Source organism: Zootoca vivipara, chromosome 6 (genome assembly GCF_965207765.1).
Source record: "Zootoca vivipara chromosome 6, rZooViv2.hap1.1, whole genome shotgun sequence".
NCBI classification, from domain to species: Eukaryota; Metazoa; Chordata; class Lepidosauria; order Squamata; family Lacertidae; genus Zootoca; species Zootoca vivipara.
In genome coordinates, this window is record NC_142589.1 from 79368734 (window position 1) to 79387668 (window position 18935).

The window sequence follows — 18935 nt, forward strand, 5'->3', positions numbered from 1 at the left end:
CTACAGAGGGTTTAGGAACTTTCATCGAAAGCTGAAGACCATGGAAACTTCAGGGCTCATCCACATGGGAGTTTGATGATGATTTGAAGCTGCTTCTCTGCTTTTGTTGTGTCTGCTTGACAGCCACCTCTTTCAAGTGGAGTCCTGACAGCCTGCACTTTCTCACCACTAAATTCAGATCTCTCTGAGTTGCAGATAATCCAATAAGGGAAGAAAATCCAATATAAAAAGGCACATTACCTGACTGAGGATGCACTGAACATCATTGCATAGGTGGGTTGTTGTTTTTTTTAGAACATGTGTGATGAAATTTCACTGGGTGCTCTCTGTTGCGCCACCCCCTTCTTCCATGAGCCCAAAGCAGGCCTGCCCTTTTCCACAGGTTACCATTGTGCTTATTTTTCAAAATGACTCTTTTGCACAGACCTGCTCTTCCATGAATCGGCAGCATTAAAAATAAGTTTGCCCTTGCAGGTACAGAAGGTCTTTCACACTTTAGTTTGAGATTCCTGCATTGCAGAGGGTTGGACTAATGACTCTTGTGGTCCCTTCCAACTCTACAATTCTATGTGACCAAAATCCTTAGAACAAGCACATATAAATATTGATTTGTTTTGAACTGTTCTTTTGTGCAAATCTGGTATCTCAGAAAACTTGCATTTCAAAAAATATTTTATTTTTTTTAAGTGTATGTGCTACAGGTAAAAATGCATACATATGCCACAACGGACCTCAGATTTCCAAATCTTAGGGTGGGTAGGTAAGTCCTAATTGTGGGGAGAGGACAATGCACAGTGAAACTATATCACAGGAAACATTTAGATTCAGTGGTATACAATTGGAAAGTGCTCATGTGTAGATTCACACCCACATATCCATGAATACACTAGTACGGACATATGCACACTAAACCGCTTTCTGGTTTCTTTCTACAATCAAGCAGTATATAAAATAAATAAATTTCGAGTGTGGGGAACCTTTGACCCTCCAGCTGCTGTCGAACTCATCAGTCCCAGAAAGCACAGTCAATGCCCAGGCATGAGGGGAACTGTAGTTCCAACATCATTTGGAAGCAAAAGGCTTCCCACACCTGGCCCTAAGTGACTACAATTGTGACAGGTTATCTTCTAGCTGCTAAGTTTTAACACCTTTTACACAAGTATGTCAAGTACTTGATAACTGCAGCATCAAGTTAGAATATGCAGTTGCAGAAGAGACTATCACCGCTGAAACCCTATGGGTGAGTTTGCAGCAGCTGATGCAAAACTCCTCCTTGCATGTTTAACTATAACTTCTATTGAACCCAGATCTGGATTCACCTCTGCCCAGCTTGTTTCCTACCACAGCACAGGATATGTGTGAGGGGAACTAGCAGGGAAACATCCTGCCTCTCCTATAGTGGTTTGGATTTTTTGAGGGAAACTCATGAAGGAATTTTACTGCAGTACACCCTCTCTTTCTAATTTGGGCTGGGTAGCTGGGGTGTGTGTGTGATGGATGTACTGCCCCATCGTGCAGTCTGAGGTTAAACTCGATGGCAATTTAGTCTCATCAGATTCCATAAAAGGCAAGTTGTATCTTCGTCTTGCACCTTCTATAGGGAAGAAGCAACACCCATGTTGGCCCTGCATGGATCCCCCATCGCAAGAAAGTGCTTTTCATGTAACACGAATCAGGCCCAATAGGCAGTGATTAGTTACACAGGTCTTTGCCAATACTGACTGCTGCTCACTGAAGGGTTAGTGTGTCTTCCTGCAGAGACTAGCTGAAGCATGAAATTGGAGGGCTGGGCAAAATGCTTCTGGACTACAACTCCCATTATCCCTAGCTAGCAGGACCAGTGGTCAGGGATGATGGGAATTGTAGTTCAAAAACAGCTGGAGACCCACGTTTGGGAAACACTGAGCTAGATGCACAAATTCTTTCCTGAACACATTGCTACTTACTGACAAAAGGGAAATATACACAGAAACCCTAACCCAGTTTTCCCACAGTTGAATAAGGGAAAGTGCTATTCCAATTACTTGTGCCCAAGCAAGTCTACGGTTTCCAAAGAGCTAGAGTGGTTCAGTGTACCACAGTCCAGCACAGCTCCTAGAAGGCCTATAGTTTGAGTCCCACCAGCGACTGTGGTTCCCTCCACACGTCTGGAAGTTTATCCTCTGGTGTAAGAATCCAGGACAACTTTACAACTTCAGTTGTGGAACCCAATTTAATTAAGCAACGCTGTGAGTGCATACAAAATAACAATAACGCAGATCAATGTGGTACTACAGAGTGAATCAAAAAGCAGTTGTGTGAACATCAATCACAAAAAAGATACTAAATACAATGGTGATTTCTCATTGATTGGCCTACTCCGTCCGTCCTCCAAAAAAATAACAGAACCCTGGAAGAGATGGAGCGGGAGAATGGGGGTTACTCATAACATTTCAGCAGAACCACGAGGGCTTTCATTCTGTAATTGAACAAAAGCACAAACAAGCATCCCTGTAATTGAGCAAAAGCTATTTTACAGTTATTGGTAGCTGTATAGGATCCTTACAACTGTGGATAATTGGAATTTAATGCAGACTCAATTAACTCACACACCTCCTTTTCTATGGTAAATTTAAGCATAAACCAACTGAATGCCATAATCCTGCTTTTTATTTTCGTCAAACCCAATCCCAGCCGAAATTTTAATGGTGCTTAAATCAACACCTAGCACACCCTGCCTTTCACTAGATGTCATGGCTGGCACAGGGCTGCTCCCGAAAATGGAATCACGGGTGGTATCCTATGAGCCCATCCTACACAAGGATTACCATTGCCGCAAGAAGGCTTCCCCCGCGTGTTCTCATCCTCTGCCCCATCTTGTGAAACGCATCACGTGATGTGATACCAACACTCAGGATTTCCTTGCTCCCTCCCTCTCGTCACTGGCTGCCTCTACAGGCGTTGAGACACACAGTGCAATGTCCAATCACACGCTGAATTTTGCTACCAGACTTTATGAAAGGTCAGAAAAGCAGGTGGGCTGTTATTGGATAGCAGCCCTGTGCCATCCATACTATCAAATTCTGCCCCGCAATAACCACAAATGGATGCCCATTTGAAAGTACAACGCAGCACTTATTTCAAGTTCAGCTAGAAGCTATTTATGAGTATTTTCTTTTTTAAAAATCAGTTCCTATGCTCCCAGTAGCTTAAAGAGGCTATTGTGTACAGTGCATGAACCTAATTTCAACCCGCTCAAGCGAATGAGCAAGTGCTATAGGGTTAAAACACACACTAAAAACTCAAATCCTGGCTGGTTTCACTGGCACTTTCTAGTTGACCAGCATTCTCACCCTGAAACTGCGCCTTCCCAGTTACCACTGGAGGAAATCAACATCCGAGTTCCTTTCTTGCTTCTCTGGCTCATTTTTCAGATGCTTCATGGGCCACTTAATCTTTATCATCGGTTCCATCTGGTCCTGCAGCCGATGGCGCTTCATGTGAGCATTCCGGCTTTTTATCTTGTCAAACACTCTAGATGTAAACGGGAGATAAAGGCCAGGATTTTTTCAGTACTCGGGTGAGATTGCTACAGCAATTTGAGAGTGACACACGCATAATCCCAGTTTCGGTGCAATAGGAAGAATATGATCCCCCAGCAAAGGGTAGGGTTTTCTTTCTCACTTAGTGATGGGCACAAAGGGTGGCAATCAGCATGAACCCTTCCCAAAGTGCCATAGTGAATCAACTATAAAAGGGGGGTGGGGTCTGGGGACAAATTTATGGCTAAGCACCAAGTGGATTTATTTTTTTAAAATGGCACAAGAAACCAAAATGTTGAATTGTTACCTTGTACATTCTTTACACGGGAACACACCCTGACTGACTGCGCTTCTGGGCCTATCTAAAGTTTCTTTCTGGCTGCTGGTTGGACTGAAAGTGCTGTGTGCTGATTTTTTGTAATTCCTTGGTTTTAGCTTATTCTCCTGTTTAGGCAGGTGGCAGTGCCGTTTCTTTGGGCTGCATGCTATCTGCAAGTCATGAAACATTTGTGTTTTACACAGAAGTAATTTTCCTTCTCACACTATTATTAAGTTTCTGGCAAAGCCCAATAAAGAATTTGAAGATAAATTCATTCTCTTTCCAATGTAGCTGGAGACGCTGGTGGCACCTTAGCATTTTGAGATGGTATCAGATCTGAACCACACTGAAAGGAATGTAGTATTCAGGAGATGCAGAACATTCAGAGTCAAGATGTGGACCAGAACTCCATTCATTCCCATCCTTGCTCCCAAAGCAAGCTAGAGAAAGGGTTAAAGGGAGGGGCATGAAGTTAATCACATAATGGCTGCCAAGTGCTTGTTTTTATTGAAACAAATAGCAGCAGCATGGTGGTGATCTTTGACTCTTTGCCCTGGTTAAGGTCCTCATCTGAATCCAGCTCAGACATGGACCACAGCCAAGGGCATGTTAAAGGCCACACTCCCTCAACAATGCTGATATTTACTAAAGAAAATGAATGATGTAAGTAACATTAATGTGGTTGACATCATGTCTGCTTTGCCCCTTCATCCAGTTTATTTTGGGGCGAGGATTCAAATGTGCTTCGTTTCTTTATCGAAAGTTGTTAAGAATCATTTTTTACATATCCAGTGGTACAATGAATTCTCACCAGGGCTTGAAGTAGGCACCTTTCATGATTTCGCCTACGCCCAAATCTATATGGAATGTGGAACTGGCACAGGATTCGGATTCCTGAAAACCTCAGCTGTTTTAAGGATAAAATCAAATTCTCAGCCCTTCTGAGAAAATGCACAAGCTGCATCTACAAAGAGGCTGCAGCTTCCAGTTTAAACCAAAACACAGCAGTTCTTACACTCCTTCTGGAATGGATGGGCCAGCCTGGAGCAGCCTCCAGGTGGGTGGCTCCTAGTGATATCCAATCGCTGCTTTTCCGATGAAAGACACAAGTAGACTTGCAATGCACCTCCCACACTATTGGGGATACTATGCCGCCTTCTGTATGTACATCCCATTTTGTTCTGTCCACAACAGGGGGCAGGACATAAATGCAATGGGCAGGGAATGAGAAGGTGCAATTTAACCCAGCAGTCGCTTGAAGCTCAGTGCACCTTCACCGTTAATTAACCTTTACAATAGGTGCCATTTTTAATAGTCTTTTCCAGCAATATTTTGAAATATATATATTTTAGTGAAATACCACTTAAATGAAAGAGCGTTGTTTATTTTCAGGTATTTCTAACTTGCCTTTCTTCACAAAGGGATCCCAGGGCAGGACACAAAAATAAGAAACTGAAATGAAAGTGGGGGAATGAATTCTAACTCCCCTATAGGGTACTGGTCTTTCCAAGTTAGAAGTAACCTGATTTAAACATCACAGAGAAGGACACTATCAATATGGACTTCATAGTATTTGAAAAACTTAACGTCAAGGAAGTAATATTTTAAAAGCAGTATCAAAAATATCAGATATTGCTCTCTAAAGAAGGTAGCAAAGGTAATGAATTTAAAATGAAATGTCAAAATGATCCTTCAAGTAGGGATTACAGACGTCCTAACTTATCTGTATCTCCATCAATAAGTATAAATGAAAAATTACTGCAAGATGGTTTACTACTGATACCCAACTCCAAAGTACTTTGCTAAAATATTGCCTAATCTGGCAGAGATTGTGTTAATTTTATTGATTTGTAAACCGTTCTGGGGGCTTTTCCACCTGAAGAGCAAGGTATAAATGCTTGAATGAATGCACAACAATGGATTTTTTTTAATGGGGAAAGAAAAAGAACCCTTTCTAGTCATTGCCATGTTAACAAGGTAGTTAAAGTTAGCTGGAAAAGTTTCAGTTTTTCATTTTGTTGAAGTGTTTTCTTTAAAAAAAAGGTTATTTGTGCTGTAATGCAAAGCTGCTAATAAAATAGCGATTCAAAACAAAACACCTTTCTGGTCGCTCCTGTGGCAATGGCAGTGACCGGAAAAGATTTTGGTTTTTCAGCACTGTTTTAAACATAGCGTTACAATGCTAAAATGCTATTTCATTTAAGATGTATTTCACTTCTTTTTTTAATTTTAGCAAAAAGTGTGTGATGTTGCTGATCAAAAGACTGATTTTAAAAGAGACACAAGACGATCAAATGGCAGCCATTGCAAAGGGCGCAGCAATTCTGTGCTGAGCTGTGATAGGTTCACCTGCCCAATATATGTCACTGCCCCCATCAGAACTCCACCCCCACCATTTAAAAAAAGAAAAGGGCACATGAACGATACTGAGGGCATCTACAGCTATGGAAACCAAGCTTCTCCTCCGTGCCCTAAAAAAAGAGCCAGACACGTTAGTCTTTCGTAGTAAAAACAACAGAGTCCCAGGACACCTTAAATACCAATACATTTATTGCTGCATGAGCTTTCGTAGACAAGCATCTATTTTTTCAACAGATGCGTGAGGAAGCTGGTAAGGAAAAGCCGTTGTCCCCAGGAGAGTTTGCTGCGGTGAATGTTACCTTTCCTAAAGCAGGGAGGGAAAGGTAAAGGGCACAGCTTTAAATCAGTCAGTTAAACCTCTGCCAGATCCCCATCAATCTCTTATATACCTTTTCTTCATCCATTTCTACCTCATCCTGCTCTCTCTTGGGCCTCTTTTCTACTAATTGTGCTCGATTGCAGTCAAATTTTAGTATTTTTTTCCAGCTATAGTAGTATTCAACACACTGGGAAACAGTCTTAGTTTGTATCTATTAAAAAGGAGGGGGGGGCAGGGAGGAAAGAGGGAGAAAAATTCAAAGTGAACAAAGGAGCAACTAGTGCAATTATTAAATATACAGCATATATGTTGTCTTTATTTTCTCTTCATGCTGTTCCTGTGGATCTGGGATTAGATTCAGCCTCAGGAAATTTGTGAGTAGGGAACTTCTTTGCGCGAAATAATCCCAAGATGCTATAATACACATGACCACATAATCATGGGCTTTAAATGCCAACAAAAGATTATAAAATAGGGTTTTAAAAAACCCAATCACTATTGGATAACCTTCAGATTAAATATTGGAGGGGAGACACTTTGTTTTGTGAGATGAAGCCGCCTGCAAGATGGCCCCACTGCCAACTGAAGGCCCTACCTTCTTCTGTATGAGGTAAAAATCCTTTTTGTGCAAGCCAAAAGCCTTCTTGAACAACTGCTTCTCTGCAGGAGTCCACAGATGTGAACCTGGAGGTGCAACAAGAAACAGGAGACAGGCAATCTGCTTAATGGTCCATTGCTCTCACAAAATTAAAATCTTTATTGCCCCTCTTCTGCCTACTCTCCCTGCACTGGGAAACCTGCATGATAATGAGTTTATCGATGTGTTTGGAAAAGTCTTCAGGACCTCTGGTTTGTTTATAATTAGCATTTAAAATTCTTTGCGAGGTTAATACAGCTCACATTATTTTCATAATATTAAAAACCAAGGGTGAGAGCATGTTAACGATATTTCTCATCCAGCATTTGACAAATAATGCTTAATTCTCTCATTCTGATGTTAGCTTCAACATTGCTGCTATTTTTCGAACCTAAACTATGAAATCATGAAGTTTTGGAGGGGATGTATTTGGCTATACTTAATTTTGCTGCATGCTTACAGTTAATGTTAAGATCACAACCTTCAATTTTCCTCCTTCATTAAAAAAAAAAATACTAGAAATTTTGGCAGTCCAGAGCCTCCGATGTCCTTAATTAACATCTTTGTTTTCTACGAAGTTTCAATATGAGGCCCATCACCACCACACAAAAGCAAATTCAATAATGCACTGACATAATGTGAACGGCACAGAGAGAACTACTCCCAACACTGGGAGGCACAATGCACACAGTAGTGAGCATTATTTTCTTCCACATGCTAGAATGCTTCTCCCACTGCATGCCACTATGTGGCCCCACATGCTAAGTCACTGTGAGGAGAGGTCAGCCGATAGCACTTGAATGATGTTCTGCACCATTTTGGGGGCAATGAACATGCATTTGCATTTCATTAGACACTTATATTCTTCTTTCCCAAAGGACAAATGGAGCAGTACTCTGCTTGAGAACTACAAGGTTCAGAATTGCATTAAATGCAACCCAAGCGTTTTAAAATCCTCGGTGCAGAATTGTGAGGCAATGCTAAGCCAGGGATCGTGGTTCGTTTCCCCCAGGTGCTACTGGAGACGAGCAAAGTGGGGGCTATCAACTTGTGCATGGTAAGCCACAAACGTAGCTGCTATGGCAACTTGCTAAATACTTATGGGTTTCATGGAAGCAATGGCTATATCCTAATGTAGGCAATTTGCTTTTTACCTGAGTAATGATAGTTAGCAAGAGGATGTAAGGGAGGCTTCTGTGGTCCTTGGAGTAACAGCATCTCCAGTGCGTCCTGTAATTGTTTTGGAGAAAGCTGTCATAACTCCCGCCAAGTAGAAACAAGTAAGGGAACTGGTGGAAGTCCACAAGGGAGAGAGAGACCGACTCCTATTAACTGCAATTAGTGAGTCCAGTCTCCCTATCAGTTGATATCTGGCAGCTGCCCAAGGCGGTGCTGTTTCTGCACAAACACTTGGAAAACACTTTTTCCTAGTGTTGCCTGAGTGCATCTGATTCCACTGCTACAAGGCTGCACAATACGGAGGGGGCGAGCCATCCTGGGCCAATTTTCTCCACCACCACCCCCATGTCAATGAGTCTGCAGTATGAATTCTGCAGTTTGTGCATCAATATACAGTGGATGTGTGTTGGCCAGTAGTATGCTGCGCATGGCATCAAGTGGCTGCGCACTGGCTCATCACCAATATTAAACCAACATACAGTTTAACAGAGGCAAAGCAAACTAGGCCTGTCAATGGACTATATTTTAGACCATTAATGGATTACTCCACTGAAGTGCATTTGCATCCAACTGAGCCTCTGCTCTCCCCACACCCAACCCCCAACCCCCGATTTAATAGACTTTGTCAGTATTCCTTAACATAGGAAGCTGCTTTTACCAGGTCCAGCTATTTGTTTATCCATCCAGGTTAAGAGTCTTGCCTATGTTGATTAGCACTGGCTCTCTGAGGTCTTTCACGCCACCAGCTACTTGAAACTTTTAACTGGAGACACTAGGCATTGAGCGTGGAACCTTCCACACACAAAACATGCATCGTGCCATTCAGCTATGGGCGCCCCCAATATAAATTAAACCGCTCATTTGGCTAAAGCCTACCCCAAAATTACGAAAGCCTTCAAAACAACGAACCTGAGATTCTCAACAGTCCGATAAAGCAGCTCTCACAAGATGTAGTGGCAGCCACATGCTAGGATTGCTTTAAGAGATTAGACCAAGTCACAGAGGATAAGGCTATCAATGGCCATGTTCTACCTCCGTTGCTGGAGGTAGTATGGCAATGATTTTATGAATGAACGTTGGCTGCTGGGAATCAGATGTAGGCAGAGTGCTGCTGTGCTCAAGTCCTTCTTGGGGGCTTTCCATAGGGGCACCTGGTTGGCCACTGTGAGAACAGGATGCTGGACTAGATGAGCCACTGGCCTGAACCAGCAGGGTTCTTAAGACCCGGTGTGTTTTGCCTAGTGTGAATTTATTGCATCTTACCAGAATGTTTCCTTGGGCTTCATGCAGGCAATGCACAGCTAGTTCTAGGTTGGTCCCTCCGCCTGGCATCGCACTGGAGCAGGCCAATTTTAACAGATCTGTTACTGCAAGTGAGATTTTTTTTAAAAGCATGAACAAATGTCTGCACAAAAGTAATTAAAATGCAATGGAGAAACGAAAAATGAAGTATAATTGGGGAGGGTTAGCCTCGGGTGGGAAAACTCCCCCCCCCTTCATTTCTGCACACCTCTTTTCTGTGTTTCTTTGTTGGTTGTGATATCTCCCCACGGCTTCCATACTAGTGAGGCTGGATGTTCGTAATTTTCTAAGGATGATCTGTCTTGAAGATCAGGTATGTCTGCCTGGAAACGACTTCCAATGTTAATGTGCCTAAAATGACGGATGAGGTAAAGAAAAAAAAGGGGGGAGAATGTGAAGGCTTATGAGGGAAGAGAAACAATAAACAAGCAAGAGATGGCAAAATTTAAATTAGGCCAAACATGGAAGATAAAAAGAGGAAGTTTCCAAGTTGTTATTTCCACATGAATAGATGGTCTATGAGACTTAAAAGTACACAATCTCTCAGGAACAGTAACAGAAACAAAAGCACTTCTGCACTTACCCCAAGTTTGTTGGGACAATTTTGTTACTGTTATTCAACACTTTACAAGTGATGGACAGAAGGGACAAAGTCCATGTCCAAATGTCTTACAGTTCCAGGCATGTCAAACCTGCGGCCCTCCAGATGTTTTGGACTACAATTCCCATCTTCCCCAACCACTGGTCCTGCTAGCTAGGGATCATGGGAGTTGTAGGCCAAAACATCTGGAGGGCCGCAGGTTTGACATGCCTGGTCGGAGGACAAGGCAAAGGTGAAGAGTGGGTGATAAAAGAGAGAGAGAGATAGTGGAACCTTACCTGGACACATAAAGATTTTTTTAGGGAGGAGTTGGTTGAATGGAGGGGAAAGAAGGGAAGGGTGGCAGTAGGAATCTAGAACAGCTGGCACAAGAACTGGAAGGGAACAAAGGAATGAATTTGCAGGAGTGAAAAGTTTAAGGGAAGAAATAACAAGAAACACAAATGATGAGGCAGAGCAGTTTCTAAGGGTCCCCTCCGCGTGCTTTTCGAAAATGTAGTTTGTTAAAAGGGAAGGTACCCCATTATCTACATGAGCATTCATTGAGACAGCTGTCTCTGATGCCAGGCAGAGGGAACCTGCCATTTTCCATACTTGCTCCAGCAAGACCTACACAAAACTCACTTTGACTAATCAGAGGCTAATCCTGTTACAGATTTATCTTGTTACTGGGTACATTTAACCCATCTGCACGTTAACCCAATCTTGTTAACAGTACTCCAGCATGGCAAGCTACTTGGCATTCAGACTCATCTACTGCTGAGCTTTCCTTTGCTCCCCTTCCTCCACAACGCTTCTTGCGCCAGAAACTGCCTCCCTGTTCTACCACCCCATTCACCTCCTCCATCTTTAATCCAAAAACCTGCTTCTATTTCTGACAAAGCCACTCTTGCTACATAAGCCTTACCCCTTCTGTGCTATCAGCTTACCAATTAACCTCATTCAATCCCACCCTAGGTTCTCTGAGAGGAATCCTGTCTCATGACCATATTCTATACAGCATTTTGCACAGTGAAAGTGGCAACAAAAACACAAAAACAAACATGAACCAGTAAACCTTGCTATGCTGTAGTAAAACAACCCTTCGGTGTAATGAGAGTCAAGTGTTGGGGCCAGGGTGCAGCAGAAATCCTCCACCTGGTGTAGGTGCTTTGAGACATGATTTTTATAGGGGAGGGGAATCATATAATAAACCTGCTAAAGGACTCAAAAGAACATCAGGATGAAAGTTAAGACAAAGGTAAACAGAAGAACTAATGATGAAAAGACCAAAACCCATTTTTAAAAAACAGAATTAATGATTAGGGCTTTAGATTCAGGTAGATATCTGAAGAAGTGTGCATGCACACAAAAGCTTATACCAAGAACAAACTTAGTTGGTCTCTAAGGTGCTACTGGACAATTTTTTAATATATTTTGATTAGGGCTTTGTTAAGTCTCAATCTTTACAGGCATGAAGAGGCAGGCATAATAAAGTCTACCTTCTAGCAGAGACAGTGTTGAAACAAAAACCTACAGCCTTTCTACCCTGTTGTTACAAGTTACAAGCAGTTGTTTAAAGTATTTTTATTGCTCAAGACCTTTGTTTGAGAAACTTCTCTAGGTTCATAAAACTGAACCTTGGTCTTAGGGCACTAGCAAAACATGAACAATTTGGATTACTTTGGGGGGGGGGTGCTTGGGTTTTGCTTCTTCTTCTTCTTTTTTGCTGCATGGCTGAAAGGTCATTCCAACTGCCTTTAGTCAGAAGTTGCTCCATGTTCAAAAGTTATTATACTTCAGTTATATATTTAAACCACACCTCTCACCACTGTCAGTTTATTGCAAAGCAACAAACTCAAGGGGAACCCCTAGCCAATCTTAACAGAATTACCTCTTTGCCCTTGGACCTGCAAATAAATTTGTTATGTCTCAAGAGCTAAAACCGCTGATGTTTCCCCTTTCTAAAGCATTTCAAATAAAGGAGCGGTCTTTTAAAAAGTTTACAGAACACATCTGTGTGGGACATCAAATGCACACATAGCTGGAAAGAGAGAAGAGTTGTTTACAAGTCTGGCCTTATACAGAACAAAGCCAGCAAAAAGGTATCTGCACTTAGCCTACATCAGCCATTATCCGGCAAAATCATGATACGCATCCAAACAGTAATGCAAAATGACTAAAATGCTTAATCTCCTACAGGTTAAGCCTAAAAATACGAACAGGAAATAAACAATTATCATATTGGATTTCACCGAGGGCCAAGCTAGCTGAGTCATTAAGTACATGCATGCATTCATATTTACTTTAGAAAAAAATACAGAGGTAGGGCCTGATCAGAATTGGGATCATAGCATACAGGGAGGGTTAAACCCTTTCATCTGTGTCATGATCCTGGTAAAAATCTGCACTCCCACTTCCACCAAGTTGTTATCCCACCACCGGATACTGCCACTCTGAGCCCAAGAGCCTCCTCCACATGGCTCTGATTCTAATTTTGTCAAAGACGTTGGCAGTGTTCTTCCTATCCTGTCTATTTAATTATAACGAAAGGATTTAGTTCATGTGAGCTTTATAAGACTTCAGCGGATAAAATAATTTCGTCCTATAGATGAAGTAGCATTCAACTACTACAGAAAAACCTGAAAGCACCACAATTTTAAGGGCCTGCTTAGCTTTTAAATGAAGAGGAAGTCTTCCTATATTTAAAATGGATCTGAAGGATGTTCTCATGACTTAGTGCCTGTACTGCAAAACAACCTGGCCCAGCATTTCATTAAAGGTAAAGGGAACCCTGACCGTTAGGTCCAGTCGCGGATGACTCTGGGGTTGCGGCGCTCATCTCGCTTTATTGGCCGAGGGAGCCGGCGTACAGCGTCCGGGTCATGTGGCCAGCATGACTAAGCCACTTCTGGCAAACCAGAGCAGTGCACGGAAACGCTGTTTACCTCCCGGAGCAGTACCTATTTTTCTACTTGCACTTCAACGTGCTTTTGAACTGCTAGGTTGGCATTTCATTAAAGGTAAAGGTAAAGGGACCCCTGACCATTAGGTCCAGTCGTGACCGACTCTGGGGTTGCGGCGCTCATCTTGCGTTATTGGCCAAGGGAGCCGGCGTACAGCTTCCGGGTCATGTGGCCAGCATGACAAAACCGCTTCTGGCGAACCAGAGCAGCACACGGAAACGCTGTTTACCTTCCTGCTGTAGCGGTACCTATTTCTCTACTTGCACTTTGACATGCTTTCGAACTGCTAGGTTGGCAGGAGCCGGGACCAAGCAACGGGAGCTCACCCCGTCACAGGGATTCGAACCGCCGACCTTCTGATCGGCAAGCCCTAGGCTCAGTGGTTTAACCCACTGCGCCACCTGGGTCCCTAGCATTTCATTACTCTGCTCCAAAGGTCAGTTCACATCTTAAGATTTTTAAGATTTGGAATGGCTTCTGTGAGGGATCCCTGTACTTGGGTTCTCCTGGAACTGGAGCTGTTTATAGATTGCTTTTTTTGGCAAATTTAACACTCCTCTTAATATCCATGTGTTTTACAGGCTGCAGTGACTTAATTCTGGACATTATCTGCTGGAAGTTTTTGTGGTTTTCTCCTAAGGGTATTAATTGCTTGTTTAGAACAGGCCAAGAGATAACCAGAGTGCTGATTACTTTAATGACACAAGAATACCCTCCTCCATACTGTAAGGGAGTAATTGCTTTTCAGTGTCAAAATGTAAACAAAGCACAAGTAATGCAAGCAGATGGTAATCACCTAACAGGGCACAGAAAGCAGTCTGGGATGCAGGGATTGGTGTGTTTGTGTTCTTAAATTAAAGCGAATGAGATCTGAAATGGCCAAGCAGCGATGATGTGGGTAGAAAACATAGGGTATAAGAATCTTGGAATGACTCGCTACATTCTTACATGTGCCCAGCTACAAATCTATGAGAAAGAACATAGTACAAGATATTACTGGAATTGTTCACCATTGACATCATTCCCTCACTTACGGTTCTATGCTGATTTTGGTGGTATCTTTCACAAGAGAGAACAAAAGGGCTCCATCCATTCCATCTAAAATTGCAAAATAGTAATAATGATAAGGATAATGTTAACAAACATAGTGAAGATTACAGGAAGCTGCTGCCAGTCAGATTAGACAGCATTAGGCCAGATGAATAAGCGGCCTCACTCAGTATAATACTGCTTTGTATATTCAGTCATAGAAAGATGGTTGTTTTAAATACCTAGAACAGAGGTGTACATCTTGGTAGAAGCAGCATTTGTAGAGGAAGAACAGAGTGTGTTGAAATACAGCCCTGACCCCTCACGAATGGGAGACAGCATCGGAGGTGGCGTATAAGGGGAGCACTGGACTAAGCCTTGGATGAGGTGATCCATGAGGAAGACAGGCGAACGAAGGTTACTCTGAAAGCATCCTCCAGTGCCAGGCTGTATCCCAATGAGGACAGGTGGAGGAGGTGGGATGAAAAGAGATTTCGGACGAGATCGCCTCTTCCTCTTCTTTTGCATGCCTTCTTGGAAATCCTTATCATCCTGGCTTTCCTTCTCCTCAACCTAAGACGAAATATACAGCCCATGTGATTTGATATTACTACCTGGAAAAAAAACCATGCCCTGCATGGCCCTGGATCGTGTTTCCCACAAGAACCCTATCCTACCTAATAAGCTGCCTCCTCCCCTATGGCCCACCAATTTGAGACCACCCGCTTGAGGTTATCCTACCAAGTAAAGTATCTACACTACAGACTCATATTAGCTTTTATAACATTGTTATGATGTCCTCCAGAGAATCCTGGGAATTGTAGTTTGTAGTGGGCATTTAAAAAATCTGTAGCCCCACCACCATCGCCACATTGGGGATTTCCCCAAAATGTCACATATCTGCATGTGTGTTATTTGGTTGATAGCTATACAGAAAAGAACCACTGCTATAGCTGTTAATAGTTCCCATTACTTTTAAGTATTTTTGAGGCAGTGCAAAACTGCAATCCTGGAGCCTGAAAATGCACCCTTGTTGGCAGATAATAAGGATTATGACATCACTGTTGCTCCTCCAGTTTCTGATTATGAGTCTTTAGCTAGTAAGCTGGGTTTTCATTCTCATTCCAGGTGATAAAGGCAAGTCCCAAGATCTTGTCAGGCCTAGGAGACTGCAGTCTTTACATGGATGGAAGATGAGGGGCTCATCCTTTTGAGTGTACCTGTGTGGGAGAGAAAATAACAAACCACCTTCTTCCCCTACCTCCATTCATCAGGACTTCTTGGGTTGGAGGTAAACTGGACAGCAGGATTGTGGAATCTGAGAGACCATTTAATGTGTGCAGCCTTTGGGGTCTTAATGGTCTCTTGTTGCAGCTGGAGAGGGATCAGGAGTGTTGTTTCTGAACGGTGGGATGGAGGGTGGTGGTAAGTGAACTAAACCTCCTTTTACTTGTTGGCTCAATCCCGACATAGAAGGGGGGGCGATGTTCATCCTAGGGTGCTTCAGTTAGGCACAAGAGGCAAGAAACAGACTTGGGTGGTGCCTGAATTTTGGAGGGGGGCCATTTCTGTGTTGGGAGTATACATTAAAAGTCCCAAATTCAATCCCTGGCATTTCCAGGCAGAGCTCAGAATGTTCTAAGTCTGAAACCCTGCCAGATGGCCCAATGGCCCGACTCTGTATGAGGCGGACTCCCATGGTCGTAGATAGTAATTTCTCCCGCTCTTCCACTTTTGTATAGGAGGCATCATCTGCCTTGGAATCCTTGCCCATTAATGCTAAGGTATGTGGAGACAGGTTGCAGTTGTCTGGAGATGACCTCCCATCTGTGCGCAACTAGGTGAGCTGCCTGACTTCCTCTTCCTTTCCCACCTCCACGCTTCTCCACCTTCTTCCTTTCCTTCCAGTTGGGCTGGAAGCAGAGGAAGAGGTAGACCATGCTCTGGTGGCACACACAGTTGATAGCTCGCATCTGCTGGCCTTGGGAGACAATGGAAGCATGCCTGACAAGCTTTTGGGGTCTGCCAGGATTCAAGACGTGAGAACCCAGCTCGGGATGAATAAGTAATTGCTGAGGGAACAGTGATGTCACAATCATGTTGGCCCATGGCAGCATTTTCAGCCTAAGCTGTTGCCAGGAAAACTTTCAAGTACATTTTCTCGAACAGTCACAGCAACCATTTCTTCCCCCTACCTATTGTGTAATTGCTGCCAATTACAGGGCTAATATTGACAATGGAACATTAGGAGAGATCTCAATTTTCAGTCCCGATGTGGTACAGGAGCAAAGAGATTGAACTATGAATCAGCATGTTGCTGGTAACTCTGTTTTGGGGGCAAGCCACACTCTTTCAGCCTCAGCCCCAACACCCAAAATCTGCAAATACAGGGATGGTAATAATACTGACCTGCCTTGCAGGTGGCTTTAAGGGCTTGTACCAAGGTACTTTCCAGTTACGCGGTAGAAACAACCAAGTCTTGTGGCACCTTAAAGACTATGTACTGTATTATTTCACACACTTTTGTGAACTACTTTCTACTTCACAGAGTATTATCCCGAGTTCAAAATTGGGGCAAAGTGTCTCTTTTTTTTATTGCAACGTTTTTAATGCCAGGATGTATGCATTATCAACAATTTTTTGTGTGAATGGCCACTGTTCATCATGTAATATTCTCTGTACTTTTCTGCATTTCATTTCATTGTGGCCTCACTGTTTATCATTCTCCCCTCAAGCCATGTGTATATGAAACACTTCATGTATCTGATGAAATGGACTAGGATCCATGAAAGCATATGCCTTAATAAACGAGTTAAGTCTTTATGGTGCCATAACTCTTCATTGTTTTAACAAAGTAATGTTAGGAAAGAGCTTTAAACACTCTAAAAGCACTATATAAATGGTTCCAGGGCTAAGGTGCACGGGTACCATGACCGAGTGAAGAAATGTCTAGAAACACTACTGGTGCTGTCTTGAGTTTCCTCATGGAAGAAATATGGAATATGAACAAAATAAGTATTAGAAGGAAATGGCTATTAAGATAGTTTAAGATATGCTCAAAGATGGATGCCTGTGATGCTAAAACTATGGAGCTCTGCAGGGGTGCGGGAAACTGGTGCCTTCAAGTTCTAGTGGACTCCAACTCCCATGAGCCCCAGCCACCAACTGTCAAGGATGATGTGAGCTATAATCCAACAGTATCTAGAGGGCAACAGATTCCCCATCCCTTCCCTGAAGAGTCACGGAGTCCAAACGTCCATCGCAAACACTGAAAAACATTTTAAATGATTTTGGCTAGCTATGAAATAAAACAATATTTTAAATTTCTTGTTCTAGGTTTCCAGCAGGGCAGATCCTTTTCCTGTCACCCTGCATAGGGTGGATCTTTGCACAAACTGCTGCACCAAGTATGAAAACCCCACTGGAACTCTCTATCAGTTAGATCCCAAACAGTTGGCATGTCTTCTCTGTATTGATCTGAAGTTAACACTGCAAATCACCACCCACTTTGCTCTCCTGCTGAAGGTTTGCAGCCGTTACAGGTACCGATACAGGGATTACAAGAGGTGCTACTGCTACATCTTCCGAAGGCCTTTTGGTTTCAGGAGGAGTATCTCCATCCCCTGATGCCTTGAAGGACAGTTTCTGAGGTTGTAAATGCTCTGCCTCATATGCCTTAAGGGAAAGGAAATATAAAAAGAAATGTGCATTCTAGCAACAAGTATACAGAAGACAATACTGTGGCTAGCTTTTGGTTTTGTTTTATTTCAGTTTCTACCCTTTCCAAAGCCCTTGCAGCAGACACTTTCAGGTTGGTTTGTTTTTCAAAAATGATATAGAAACAAGAGTACCTAATGAAATATATAATTATTATTTTTTGCATTCCTTTTTTAAGCTTCTAAAGCTGCAAACCTTTACCTATTACTAGGTAGTGATATTCTGTGAAGGTCAGGGAGACTTACTTCTTTTCTGAGCAAACATGTACAGGATTGCAGTAAAATGATATGATCCTATCCACACTTTCCTGAGTAAACATGCACAGAATCATGCTGTGTATTAACAAGAATGGTTGCAAGCATTTATGTAGTGCTTTTCAGCATTCAAAACATTACACATACATTATTTTGGTAATCCTTATAACTGCCCTTTAAGGTAAGTCAGCATTATTATCACGACTAGCAAAATCCCCATCATTATTGTTATGGATTGCCTTTTTCATTTATATTGTTAAGCACCTGGGACACCCAGAGGTGGAAAGGTGGGGTACACATTTTCTAAATAAATGCAAACTTATGATGGACAGACGATTCCAGGGATCAGGGGCACAGATGTGTATGCAGACAAACTTTGCATCCCTTCAGGACATCTGACGAGACACACAAACCCCAAAGTGGAGCTGAGAATTATCTTATTACCAAATGGAAAAATGAAAACCAGAAACCAAATAACATCAACACAGAGAGCAGAAGACCACTGCATATATATACAGCTGGTTAAATGAACAAAAAGCACATATTTGAAGGTGGGAAAGGAATTCAAATGCACCTACAGGTGAAACTCGGAAAATTAGAATATCATCGAAAAGTGCATTTATTTCAGTAATGCAACTTATTATTTTTTATTTTTATTTTTACAAATGCTTTGTTTTGGAAATTCCACAGTAAGAAAACAAATAGTTGCAATAATACAAAAATAAACATCGCTATTACTTTTCATTAATTA

The 18935-nt window shown here is 42.4% G+C and overlaps 1 protein-coding gene across 22 annotated transcripts in view; it reads right to left on the reverse strand.

Annotated features, from left to right (window-relative positions):
* Positions 1–2196: 2196 nt before the first annotated feature.
* The window catches only part of ZNF541 (zinc finger protein 541), a 37191-nt gene continuing 20452 nt past the window's right edge, over positions 2197–18935 (reverse strand). For 7 of the 22 annotated variants that reach the window (XM_088672767.1, XM_088672753.1, XM_088672766.1 and 4 more), the window contains exons 8-17: positions 14456–14786; positions 14219–14282; positions 9847–9989; positions 9600–9703; positions 8312–8387; positions 7116–7204; positions 6591–6731; positions 3829–4010; positions 3333–3513; positions 2197–2389 (exon numbers count right to left, since the gene is read on the reverse strand). In XM_088672767.1, the coding sequence (XP_088528893.1) occupies positions 3354–3513; positions 3829–4010; positions 6591–6731; positions 7116–7204; positions 8312–8387; positions 9600–9703; positions 9847–9989; positions 14219–14282; positions 14456–14786 (1290 nt within the window). In that variant the 3' untranslated portion in view covers positions 2197–2389; positions 3333–3353. Of the gene's footprint in view, positions 2390–3332; positions 3514–3828; positions 4011–6367; positions 6506–6590; positions 6732–7115; positions 7205–8311; positions 8388–9599; positions 9704–9846; positions 9990–14218; positions 14283–14455; positions 14787–17720; positions 17889–18935 lie in introns of those variants that run through there. The other 15 variants (XM_088672765.1, XM_035117623.3, XM_088672764.1 and 12 more) reach the window with 5 other exon arrangements.